Genomic DNA, 13,886 nt, shown 5'->3' on the forward strand with positions numbered 1-13,886 from the left:
GGGAATGGTGTAAGCCCTATTTATTTAACCCCGACTGATTTATTCACATGTCAAGCTCTTCTAGGAATACTGAATGATACTGAATGCTAATTACCACAGTGACCATTTCCTATGGATGAGGACACTGAAGGTACCACTTCCTACAGCAAAGCTTAGCTGCATCAGTATCTGTCAACAACTAGAGATAATATTTAATATCCCAATATTTGATGACTGACAGAGTAAAAACAACCATTTTGTAGACTTCTTTGTAAAAATACAGTTACAAAATACATTGAGTGTACAAAACATTAAGAACACCTGCTCTTTCCATGACATAGACTGACCAGGTGAAAGCTTTGATCCCTGATTGGTGTCACTTGTTAAATCCACTTGAATCAGTGTAGTTGAAGGGGAGGAGACAGGTTAAATAAGGATTTTAAGCTTTAAGACAATTGAGAGATGGATTATGTATGTGTGCCATTCAGAGGGTACATTTTGTTTTAAATCGGTGCAACTGAATATTAGGAAGGTTTTCCTAATGTTTAGTATAGTCTGTGTATAAAGCTGTGGTAGCCATGTTTTCTGTTGCTGTCTCTTTAATGTTGAGCCTGTTTGAAGGGAAAGTGATCCTCCTCATTGAGGGAATTTGGAGGTTGTGAGGAGGGTTAGTCACGGCTTTGATATAAGCACCATACACTTTACTGGGTTTGTTTTTATTTCTGGGTGAATCACACGCCTTTATTTCAATGCACTATTCTGGTCAAAACACTGGGGTGGCGAGCTGCTATCAACACTGCTGCATTTGGGTTTTGTCTAGATCCACCGTAGTAATCACTATGAGTACCATCTTGTCTGGAGGATTAAGTTATCTACATACTAGGCCTACATAAAGTTTAGAATGTTTCCTCTTTGAGCTCACGTCCTTTATAGTTGATGTTTTTCTGACTTGCCTGCCCTGTCTGTATCTCTTGAGCTTTCGACGAACCCTCCTTTTGAAACGGAAGTTTCACTACAAATATTTTGTACATAAAAAATGCACCAGACTCTGTGCAAACACTTTGACAAGGCAGAGTGATAAGGAAACAAATATCTGACCGATTGAGTCACATGATACTCTTCCTAGAGATTGGGTGCAGACATGACTTGGCTCGGACAGAGTTGAAGTCTTCGATGGTGATGGGAGTGGGAGGTAGTGCTTTTCGGGTTTAGCTTGTTAGAGGTCACATGATACTGCCGGTCCTCTGGGAGTCGCCACGCAGGCAGGCGGATAAAGCATGGTGTTGGCGGAAGGAATGCGGTCCCAGCTGGAAAAGGTTTGCAGTGCACAGAGAGGTCCTGCTACCGCCAGCTTCCCAGAAGGATGGGGCCCAGCCACAGAAACCCAATCTTCCACTCCACCAGGCAGGCAGGCCCGGCAGGCCCTTTAGCCAGAGCTGAATGGGGCTGGATGCGCTGTGGTGATCAGGACCCACGCAGCCATGCAGGATTAATGAATGAATGGCCTTGGATTGCATTGGACACATCATCATGCAAATTTGTTGACATCCACTTGGAACAGTGGTGGGTGAGGAGACATGGGTTAGACGACCCCTTCTCTTTTCCCCCTCTCTCTCTTTCCACATTCTTCTATCCTCTCCCCCTAGAGTGCCTGTCAACCCCAGTGGTGTAGGTGCTCGCCTGCCTCTCTAACATTCAAGAAGAAGGCAATCTGAGAGCTGAACATTTGCATTGTGATTCAGGCATCTATGACTGCTTCAGAGAGACTTGATGGACTGGCATTGGTTTCTGGCCTTCTATTTTGGTGCCAGAGCTGGAGTGTGTTTTGAAGCAATATATATTGTATCTGTCCTTTCTGTCTCCACGGCAATGTGCAATGGAAAAAAGGCACACTTGTCATCCAAATGGTTTAAAAATGTAATTGAACCATAATACCGCTGATGTGAGCCTTTTGTGGTGGAGTGAAGATCTCACTTGACAAATGGGCCAGAGAAAATAAACTGGCATAAACTGGCATGAACCAAAGAGAGAGGTCTAACCCTGTCAGTGATGAGCTGCCTGGAGCCCCAGAAAAACCCATCGGATCTACGTTTAAATATTATTCGAAATCTATCAAATACTTTCAGCGTTTGTTTTAGCCTGTTTGGAGGTCCAGATGGGCAGGGTTGGCACTATTGCAACCATTCTATTGGTTCCATTGCACCAGGCAAGCTCAGTCAAGCCCAGCTTAAGTATATGACATTATTTAAAATAGTTTTGAACCCAGGTCTGAAACCTAATGATCTGCTCACTGACATGTCAGGCATTTCTATTATATAGAAATATCCCCGGCTGATTATCTTGCCTCCCCACTTCCACATAGGCCAGGTTAGTTGTATTCATTTCCCCCCAGATCCATCATAAGGCGGGCTATTTCTCCTCGCCCTGTCCGAAGTCGTTTATTTGGTCATTTGTTGTGGGTTGCAATCTCCACACCCTTTCCCTTTCCAACAAACCCATCTGCTTTCTGGTAAAATCATGTTAAGGGTCAGTGCAAGATGGTTGCTACTGGCGGCTATACTATTCAATAGGACAATGTCAGGTAAAAGTACTAGGTTTCAGAGCAACACAAATGCTGCAGTAGTAAGGCAAATAAATCATTTTTATGTTTTTAACAAAATCAATGGACCCATAGATCAATTTCAGCTTGATTCATCTGCCGCCGTGGCCTCTTTCTTTGAATTTCTTGTTTGTCTCAGTCTGTTAGTGTGTTGTGCAGTGTGTGCCTGTTTTCTCCCTCTCCTCGCTCCACACCTAATTGCATGTGCTAATTGAGCTTGCCATGGGGACTGATTACAACCTGGAGCTCTCTGTGTTATCACATGTGTCATATCCCATCCATCACTTTTTTAAATGATGCATTCTATGTTATAATGCATCTCCTCCTCTCTAAAGAGACTCATTACATTGCCATCACCTCTCTTCCTGCTCCCCCTGCCTCCCATACACACAGGGTCAAGGCCTTGTCTCACTGCCAGAGCCAGACAACACCTCAGAGCTGGGTGACAAATACCCAGACACTCTCTGCTCCGGTAGGGGGCAAATAGCACACCCTTCCACCCCTCACACAGCTTGGGGCTGATGTATGACCACCAGGGTCAAACACTCAGGCTCGACCCCATCCATCGGGAGAGGGGATAGTACAGTACCCAGGCCAGGGCTGCCCTGTGGTGGGGTAACTACATGTACAGAAATGCACAGACAGCATGGTCTCTCCATGGGCGTTCCATGGCCCCTCAACACTGAATATCCATGGCCTGCTATCCACTGCTTTCTAGTTTGCTCTCTAGTCCCTCCTGCTTTATTCTCTCGCCCCCCCCCCCCCCCCAGTGTGGTGTGTCTGTGTGTGAGATACCCGTTGCTAAACACAAGGATAGCTGTGATTGACAGGTCTCTGGCTCCCCACGCTCCATTACGCCAACATGGCATTCCCCCTCTATCTCTCGTTTGCTTTATTTGTTTTTGGTGAAGGGTGTGGAGCATGCTCCTCCCTGGCCCCTGAGTCCACACAGTAAGATCACTCCTGTTGGTGGAGGAAACATGACCACACTCTCAAAGGAGATTTACACAACTTTAAAGCTACAGTTCTTGTATACGCCAAAGTATACTACAGTGCATAGCCTACTACTGCTGTTTAGGTCTCCAAAACAGCTAAAAAGGAGACAATACATCCATAGTTTATCAGGAGAAAGGACACACACTGCCTGTGGCATTTGGTCTTGTTGGTATAAATGGATTGAGGCCCCAGGTGGTCAAATTGGAGAAGCTGAGATGGTCACTCAGAGGTTTGATCACACATCCTTACATGTACCTCATCTCTCACTGTGATTGGTTGTGTCTCTTAGCATGAGCAGGTTTCAACTGATTTCTTTCTGAAGCTCTTTTCTTTGGGGCATGATAAATGACCACTTCTGCGTTTAATAGAAATCTAGACATGTCTTTCAGTCCTTGCAGTTCTACTGAATGTCATAGTACAGTGAAGACTGAATTGACTGAAAAGACCCAAGTACTATGGTGGCGTTGCTCTTGATCAGGTTATCCATAAGCATGAGGATCATTACACATACACCTTCTAACCCCTCTGTTGTCCTTCTCCCCACAGCCGTGCGATCAAAACTAACCAGGACCTGCTCCCAGAGACCCCGTGGATCAACATCTTCTACGATGACTTCTGGGGCACCCTGCTCACCCACAGCGGCAGCCACAAGTCTTACCGGCCCCTGTGTACCCTCTCCTTCCGCCTCAACCATGCCCTGGGCGGCTTGGAGCCCTGGGGCTACCACCTAGTCAATGTGGGCCTCCATGGGGCAGTCACAGCCCTCTTCACCTGGTTGGCCCGCCTGCTGCTTGGAGGGGGCCTGTGGAGCCTCCTAGCTGGGTTATTGTTTGCCTCGCACCCTATTCACACAGAGGCAGTGGCGGGCGTGGTCGGCCGGGCCGACGTGGGCGCTGCTCTGTTCTTCCTGCTGTCGCTGCTGTGCTACGTACGTCACTGCACCCTGCGAGGGGGCTCTGCGGGGCCCTGCAGGCTGTGGGCCTGGCTCCTGGGCAGCCTGGGCTGCGCCGCCTGCAGCATGCTGTGGAAGGAGCAAGGGGTGACGGTGCTGGCCGTGTCGGCCCTCTACGACGTCTGTGTTTTCCACCGGCTGAAATTGCGTCAGGTCATCACGCTGGTTTACAAGGTAAACAGTTTGTCCTTGCCCTGCGGTGTTGTTTTTCCCCATGTATCTCATTTCCTCCTCTCTCTCCCCTTGGCAAAAGCCTGGCAAACCGCAAAGTGGAAAGCTGATCTGTTCACATGTGGAAGTATTCCTGTGTGTTGTTTGTTTTCATTAGGATGTAATTAAAATTTAAAAAATGTATGTATGTACAGCTGTGTGATCTGGAAGGAGCTGCTGTTTTGTCCTCTGAATGCAAGGAAAATATACAAGTGGGCAAAGAAAATAAAGGGGAAACTATTTATCCTGTTTCTTCATGGAAATTGAGCGTAGACTGTTTGTATATACCCATACAAACACACAGAAACACACATCCATACATGAACGTCAGAGCAGTGACTAGCACTCCAAACCCTTCTTATTATCCCTAGGGTTTTCAGTGGTTAGCTTCGCCCACGGTTGGCAGAGCGTGAACTACAATGTGTAGTTCAAACGTTTAGAAACGTCAATAATCATTGCTTGCGAAACGATTTTCGAAACATATGCTGATATTCCACTTATCTTTCATATCAGTCTGATGGAATCGCTCAAATAAAAAATCTACACTTACTGTAGCAGTTTGGCACAGATCCACCAGCTGTGTGCCTCCAGCTGACCAACTACACTTCCTCCCAAGTTACGCTTACACACAGGTGTTCAGAGCATGCTAGATAGCTAATTAGCACAGGTGGCTGCCTATCTTCCGTGTGTCTTCCATAACAAGCGATGTAACATGGCCGTGTGGGAACACTAACCCTAACCCTAGAAAAGTGTGTAGTAATTGAACCTTTTGTTTTTTGGAAAATTATTTCTTGCTGAAATGAAAAATACTTTCCTTATATTTCCAAAACCATAAAATAAGTGTCACGCCCTGGCCTTAGTATTCTTTGTTTTCTATATTATTTTAGTTAGGTCAGGGTGTGACATGGGGAATGTTTGTGTTTTGTCGTTTTGGGTGGTTATATGGTAAAGGGGGTGTTGGGTGTAGTGTATGAGTTTGTGTTGAGTGAATGTTTCTAGGTATGTCTATGGTTGAGTGAATGTGTCTAGGTATGTCTATGGTTGCCTGAGTGGTTCTCAATCAGAGACAGATGTCTTTCATTTGTCTCTGATTGGGAGCCATATTTAAGGCAGCCATGGGCATCATGCATTTGTGGGTAATTGTCTATGTCTAAGTGTTTAGTGTCAGCACTTATGTTTGAATAGCTTCACGGTCGTCTGCTTTGTTGTTTTGTTTAGTTTGTATAGTGTTCGTTTCGTTTTCGTCTTCGTCTTCTTTCTTAAATAAAGAGGATGTACTTTCCACACGCTGCATTTTGGTCCTCACTCTCTCCCATTGACGATCGTGACAATAAGCAATGCGTTTTTACGTTCAGAATGAGTTTTGGGGATCTTAACAAAACGCCCCCAGCCAGAAGATACTATCGTCAATAGACACTAAAGCAGTTGGCGTCTATGAATGGGTTATGCAGTGACATGAGTTAGGGAACCATATTATTATGGAAATGGGGTCATGGGAGGCTGCTAGGGAGTTTTGTCAGTTGAATTTGAATTCCCATCGTGCCTACATCATTACATTATCCTTAAACAGTGTCATTATCATTATGCATCGTTGCCTTCCCTTGCAACATGATTTGTTACCAAACCCCAATTAGAAAACACTTTATTAATAAGTAAACCATCAACCCAAACTCAGTTTGTTAATGATTTGTTAATTACTCGTCCGTCACCATAATGTGGTGCATGTTATTGAGATGAAGGATACTGGTATGTAACATAATGATGATAAGCTATTTTGTTTACATGAAATTCATAACATTGACATTAATCTTCAGTGTGTGTGTGTGTGTGTGTGTGTGTGTGTTTGTGTGCGCGTGCTTGTGTTAACTGCGCCTTGTTAAGTGCTTACTGTCTGCTGTCTAGTCAATGTGACTTCCACCAGTCTTTGCGCATCAGGCCAAGTTGAAAAAGACGTGCACAAATGTGACAAAGGGGATCCAAGAAGAGTCGATGGCACTCTAGGATGCTGACGCATACATGCGAAGGCCAAAGGGTGTTTCTGGGAGTGGGAGAGTTGGTAGAGGGGTGTGGGCGGGGGGGCGGGGGAGAGTGAATGAACAGAGAGAAGAGCGAGAGACGGGAAGAAAATCTAGCTTCTCCGTTTTAGTGCTCATCACAGTGTGAAAAAGTGAGTGAGGGCCCTTGCTGTCTTTGTCTCCATGCTAGCCTCTCTCTCTTGATTTAAGCCTTATCTGAGGTTTGGTGTCTTCTGGAGTATTGCCCATCCTTTGACAGAGGCATACAGGCCTGCTAATAGTGTGTCAGGGCTGGCTGGGAGAATGCAGTGCTAGGAGGACTGAAGGAAAGGATACCTCTTATCTGACAGCTTCTCAACATTTGATTGGAAATCCACCGTGCCAACACATCTCCCCTGTCAACCCTTCCCTGAGACGAGAGTCGCAGATCTACTTACACAATGGTCGCATGGATGGACCCGAGCCTATGGATTTCTGTCATGCTTTGCCATGGTGTTGATGAATGTTCTTGGCAGACACCCGTGGGCCATATGCTATGTATACCCATTTCTAGTGTGCAGCTTTGAGGTGGCAGTTGCCAGTTTCACAGACTCACTGCATATCTTTGAACCCCAACACAGAAGAAACAAGCAGGGAACGTTGAGTGATGTTAAGGCTGGCAGGTCTCATGCATTCCTTCTTAATTATAAGGTTACAGTATGTCTCTTTCTGTGATCACGACGCCAAGTCATCTGAATGAATTCTACTTTGTTATTAGGATTGGGACCAGCGCTCTCTCTCGCTCTCTCTCTCTCTCTCTCTGTCTCTCTGTCTTGCTCTCTCTGTCTCGCTCTCTCTGTCTCGCTCTGTCTCTGTCTCGCTTTCTCTGTCTCGCTCTGTCTCTCTCGCTCTGTCTCTCTCGCTCTGTCTCTGTCGCTCTCGCTCTGTCGCTCTCGCTCTCGCTCTGTCGCTCTGACTCTCGCGCTCTGTCGCTCTGACTCTCTCTCGCTGTCGCTCTGTCTCTCTCGCTCTCTCGCTCTGTCCCTCTCGCTCTCTTGCTCTCTCGCTCTGTCCCTCTCGCTCTCTCGCTCTGTCTCTCTCTCAATTACATTTCAATTTAAATGTAAGGGCTTTATTGGCATGAGAAACATATGTTTACATTGCCAAAGCAAGTGAAATAGATAATGAACACTTAGTGAAATAAACAGTAAACATTACACCCACAAAAGTTCCAAAAGAAAAAGACATTTCAAATGTCTATATACAGTGTTGCAACAATGTGCAAATAGTTAAAATACAAAAGGGAAAATAAATAAACATAAATATGGGTTGTATTTACAATTGTGTTTGTTCTTCACTGTGATTGCACCCAGCAGATATGGGAGTTTATCAAGATTGGATTTGTTTTTGAATTCTTTGTCAGTCTGTGTAATCTGAGGGAAATGTGTGTCTCTAATATTTATTTTATTTTTTTTAATTTTATTTAACCTTTATTTAACCAGGTAGGCAAATTGAGAACACGTTCTCATTTACAATTGCGACCTGGCCAAGATAAAGCAAAGCAGTTCGACACATACAACAACACATAGTTACACATGGAGTAAAAACAAACATATAGTCAATAATACAGTGGAAAAAAAATAAGTCTATATACAATGTGAGCAAGTGAGGTGAGATAAGGGAGGTGAAGGCAAACAGATATATGTATAAATAAATAAAATATAAAAAGGCCATGGAGGCGAAGTGAGTACAACACAGCAAGTAAAATAAAAAATAAAAAACACTGGAATGGTTGGTTTGCATTGGAAGAAAGTGCAAAGTAGAGACAGAAATAATGGGGTGCAAAGGAGCAAAATAAATTAATAAATAAATACAGTAGGTAAAGAGGTAGTTGTTTGGGCTAAATTGTAGATGGGTTATGTACAGGTGCAGTAATCTATGAGCTGCTCTGACAGCTGGTGCTTAAAGCTAGTGAGGGAGATAGGTGTTTCCAGTTTCAGAGATTTTTGTAGTTCGTTCCAGTCATTGGCAGCAGAGAACTGGAAGGAGAGGCGTCCAAAGGAAGAATTGGTTTTGGGGGTGACTAGAGAGATATACCTGCTGGAGCGCGTGCTACAGGTAGGTGCTGCTATGGTGACCAGCGAGCTGAGATAAGGGGGGACTTTACCTAGCAGGGTCTTGTAGATGACCTGGAACCAGTGGGTTTGGCGACGAGTATGAAGCGAGGGCCAGCCAACGAGAGTGTACAGGTCGCAGTGGTGGGTAGTATATGGGGCTTTGGTGACAAAACGGATGGCACTGTGATAGACTGCATCCAATTTATTGAGTAGGGTTTTGGAGGCTATTTTGTAAATGACATCACCGAAGTCGAGGATTGGTAGGATGGTCAGTTTTACAAGGGTATGTTTGGCAGCATGAGTAAAGGATGCTTTGTTGCGGAATAGGAAGCCAATTCTAGATTTGACTTTGGATTGGAGATGTTTGATGTGGGTCTGGAAGGAGAGTTTACAGTCTAACCAGACACCTAGGTATTTGTAGTTGTCCACATATTCTAAGTCAGAGCCGTCCAAAGTAGTGATGTTGGACAGGCGGGCAGGAGCAGGCAGCGATCGGTTGAAGAGCATGCATTTGGTTTTACTTGTATTTAAGAGCAGTTGGAGGCCACGGAAGGAGAGTTGTATGGCATTGAAGCTCGCCTGGAGGGTTGTTAACACAGTGTCAAAAGAAGGGCCAGAAGTATACTGAATAGTGTCGTCTGCGTAGAGGTGGATCAGAGAATCACCAGCAGCAAGAGCGACATCATTGATGTAAACAGAGAAGAGGGTCGGTCCAAGAATTGAACCCTGTGGCACCCCCATAGAGACTGCCAGAGGCCCGGACAACAGACCCTCCGATTTGACACACTGAACTCTATCAGAGAAGTAGTTGGTGAACCAGGCGAGGCAATCATTAGAGAAACCAAGGCTGTCGAGTCTGCCAATGAGGATGTGGTGATTGACAGAGTCAAAAGCCTTGGCCAGGTCAATGAATACGGCTGCACAGTATTGTTTCCTATCGATGGTGGTTACGATATCGTTTATGACCTTGAGCGTGGCTGAGGTGCACCCATGACCAGCTCTGAAACCAGATTGCATAGCGGAGAAGGTGTGGTGTGATTCGAAATGGTCGGTAATCTGTTTGTTGACTTGGCTTTCGAAGACCTTAGAAAGGCAGGGTAGGATAGATATAGGTCTGTAGCAGTTAGGGTCAAGGGTGTCCCCCCCTTTGAAGAGGGGGATAACCGCAGCTGCTTTCCAATCTTTGGGGATCTCAGACGACACGAAAGAGAGGTTGAAGAGGCTAGTAATAGGGGTGGCAACAATTTCAGCAGATAGTTTTAGAAAGAAAGGGTCCAGATTATCTAGCCCGGCTGATTTGTAAGGGTCCAGATTTTGCAGCTCATTAAGAACATCAGCTGACTGTATTTGGTAGAAAGAGAAATGGGGAAGGCTTGGGCGAGTAGCAGAGGGGAGGGCAGTGCTGTTGTCCGGGGTAGGGGCAGCCAGGTGGAAAGCATGGCCAGCCGTAGAAAAATGCTTATTGAAATTCTCAATTATAGTGGATTTGTCGGTGGTGACAGTGTTTCCTATCTTCAGAGCGGTTGGAAGCTGGGAGGAGGTGTTCTTATTCTCCATGGACTTTACGGTGTCCCAGAACTTTTTTGAATTTGTGTTGCAGGAAGCAAATTTCTGCTTGAAAAAGCTAGCCTTGGCTGTTCTAACTGCCTGTGTATATTGGTTTCTGGCTTCCCTGAAAAGTTGCATATCACGGGGGCTGTTCGATGCTAATGCAGAACGCCATAGGATGTTTTTCTGATGGTTAAGGGCAGTCAGGTCAGGAGAGAACCAAGGGCTATATCTGTTCCTGGTTCTAAATTTCTTGAATGGGGCATGCTTATTCAAGATGGTGAGGAAGGCATTTTTAAAAAATGACCAGGCATCCTCTACTGACGGGATGAGATCAATATCCTTCCAGGATATCCCGGCCAGGTCGATTAGGAAGGCCTGCTCGCTGAAGTGTTTCAGGGAGCGTTTGACAGTGATGAGTGGAGGTCGTTTGACCGCTGACCCATTACGGATGCAGGCAATGAGGCAGTGATCGCTGAGATCTTGGTTGAAAACAGCAGAGGTGTATTTGGAGGGCAAGTTTGTTAGGATGATATCTATGAGGGTACCCGTGTTTACGGAATTGGGGTGGTACCTGGTAGGTTCATTGATAATTTGTGTGAGATTGAGGGCATCAAGCTTAGATTGTAGGGTGGCTGGGGTGTTGAGCATGTTCAAATTTAGGTCGCCTAGCAGCACGAGCTCTGAAGATAGATGGGGGGCAATCAGTTCACATATAGTGTCCAGAGCACAGCTGGGGGCAGAGGGTGGTCTATAGCAGGTGGCAACGGTGAGAGACTTGTTTTTAGAGAGGTGGATTTTTAAAAGTAGAAGTTCAAATTGTTTGGGAACAGACCTGGATAGTATAACAGAACTCTGCAGGCAGTCTTTGCAGTAGATTGCAACACCGCCCCCTTTGGCCGTTCTATCTTGTCTGAAAATATTGTAATTGGGGATAAAAATGTCTGAATTTTTGGTGGTCTTTCTAAGCCAGGATTCAGACACGGCTAAAACATCCGGGTTGGTAGAGTGTGCTAAAGCAGTGAACAAAACAAACTTAGGGAGGAGGCTTCTAATGTTAACATGCATGAAGCCAAGGCTATTACGGTTACAGAAGTCATCAAAAGAGAGCGCCTGGGGAATAGGAGTGGAGCCAGGTACTGCAGGGCCTGGATTCACCTCTACATCACCAGAGGAACAGAGGAGAAGCAGGATAATGGTACGGCTAAAAGCTATGAGAATTGGTCGCCTAGAGCTACTAGAGCAGAGAGTAAAAGGAAGTTTCTGGGGGCGATAAAATAGTTTAAAGGAATAATGTACAGACAAAGGTATGGTAGGATGTGAATACAGTGGAGGTAAACCTAGGTATTGAGTGATGATGAGAGAGATCTTGTCTCTAGAAACATCATTGAAACCAGGTGATGTCATCGCATATGTGGGTGGTGGAACTGATAGGTTGGATATGGTATAGAGAGCAGGGCTAGAATCTCTACAGTGAAATAAGCCAATAAACACTAACCAGAACAGCAATGGACAAGGCATATTTACATTAAGGAGAGGCATGCTTAATCGAGTGATCAGTAAGGGTCCAGTGAGTAGAGGTTGGTTGGGGTCGTGGCGATCCAGACAGCTGGCCGGGTATATGGCTATCGGTAGCAGCATAGGATGGAGGTCTGTTTGTAGATACCTCGTGCGTTTCCGTCGGTAGGTTCCGTGTAGTGGGGTTTTGTTCAGATAGCAGCCGATAGGACAGCTAACGATTAGCGGGCCTCAGGTGAGCGTTCAGGTAACGTCGGGACGGATTTGCCGGTTGGATAAATCCCTCGGGCAGATAACGTCGGCAGTCAGTCGTGAAGGCCCGGTGGGGTTCCGTATCTGCAGCAGCAACAAAAGAAACGGGTCCGGATGGTGATGGAACTCCTCAGCTGGCTAGCTCCAGCATGATTTGAGTTTGCTCCGGGGTCGACGTAAGCCAATAGTCACACGGTATGCAGCTAGCTAGCTGCGAAATCAAGGTGCAAGTGTCCAGAGCCTGCGGTTGGAATCCGGGGAAACTGGGAGAAAAAAAGTCCCGGAATGCTCCGGTCCGAGTCGCGTTGCACAAAAGTGCCGGTAGATTATCGAGCTAAAGGAATAGCTGATGACCGCAAAACGTGGGCAGCTGAAACACCAACGCTAGCTAGCAAACCGGCTAATTTCGGGGCAGCTACAGATTAGCTTCTGGCTAGCTATCGGAGTAGCTTCTGGTTAGCTATCAGGCTAGCTTCTGAATTAGCCCCTGGCTATCTTCCACGATGGATTTTCAGATTGAGGTAAATATTACTTATTGTAATTGGTGAAGCGGGTTGCAGGAAAGCTTTTGCAGGAAAGCTTTTGTAGTTGAGTTCTTGGATAATAAAATAAATAAAAGATATGTGAAGAAAAGGTGTAAATATATATATATATACAGGACACGACAAGACAATACGGAAAAGACGTCTGAACTGCTAAGCCACCTTGGAGAGTGGTCATACATTTGGCAGGAAGTTAGGAAGTGCAGCTCAGTTTCCACCTCATTTTGTGGCCAGTGTGCACATAGCCTATCTTCTCTTGAGAGCCAGGTCTGCCTACGGTGGCCTTTCTCAATAGCAATGCTATGCTCACTGAGTCTGTACATAGTCAAAGCTTTCCTTAATTTTGGGTCAGTCTCAATGGTCAGGTATTCTGCCACTGTGTACTCTCTGTTTAGAGCCAAATAGCATTCTAGTTTGCTCTGTATTTTTATACATTCTTTCCAATGTGTCAAGTAGTTATATTTTTGTTTTCTCATGATTTGGTTGGGTCTAATTGTGTTGCTGTCCTGGGGACCAGCTTGCTTAAGGGACTCTTCTCCAGGTTCATCTCTCTGTAGGTGATGGCTTTGTTATGGAAGGTTTGGGAATCGTTTCCTTTAACGGCTCTTTTCTGGATTTTGATAATTTATCTGGTATTTGCCTAATTCTGCTCTGCATGCATTATTTTGTGTTTTACGTTGTACAAGGAGGATATTTTTGCAGAATTCTGCATGCAGAGTCTCAATTTGGTGTTTGTCACCTTTTGTGAATTCTTGGTTGGTTAGCGGATCCCAGACCTCACAACCATAATCGGTAAGGGGTTCTATAACTGATTCAAGTATTTTTGTCCAGATCCTAATTGGTATGTCAAATTTTATGTTCCTTTTAATAGCATAGTTGACCCTTCTTGCCTTGTCTCTCAGATCGTTCACAGCTTTGTGGAAGTTACCTGTGGCGCTGATGTTTAGGCCGAGGTATGTATCTTTTTTTGTGTGCTCCAGGGCAGGTATTCCCAAACTGGGGCATTCAAGTATTCCCCAGGGGTACACGCAACGCTGTCGGAGGTACGCCAAATAAAAATGTGATTCACATTATAATATATATATTTTTTTTTTTCACATTTTCTAACAGTCCATTTATATTTTTAACAGGGCTATACATTTGGCTGAGGTTTTTTTCTTGCCTGAGTAGCCTTATTTC

General features: G+C 45.2%; 1 protein-coding gene across 1 annotated transcript in view; it reads left to right on the top strand.

The window, feature by feature from the left end:
* Nucleotides 1-13,886, top strand: part of LOC129862377 (protein O-mannosyl-transferase TMTC2-like) — a 177,062-nt gene that overhangs the window by 73,390 nt on the left and 89,786 nt on the right. Inside the window, exon 2 of the mRNA XM_055933976.1 lies at nt 4,121-4,700. Coding sequence (XP_055789951.1) covers nt 4,121-4,700 — 580 coding nt within the window. The remainder of the gene's footprint in view (nt 1-4,120; nt 4,701-13,886) is intronic.

This window comes from Salvelinus fontinalis, chromosome 9 (assembly GCF_029448725.1).
Source record: "Salvelinus fontinalis isolate EN_2023a chromosome 9, ASM2944872v1, whole genome shotgun sequence".
Lineage (NCBI taxonomy): Eukaryota > Metazoa > Chordata > Actinopteri > Salmoniformes > Salmonidae > Salvelinus > Salvelinus fontinalis.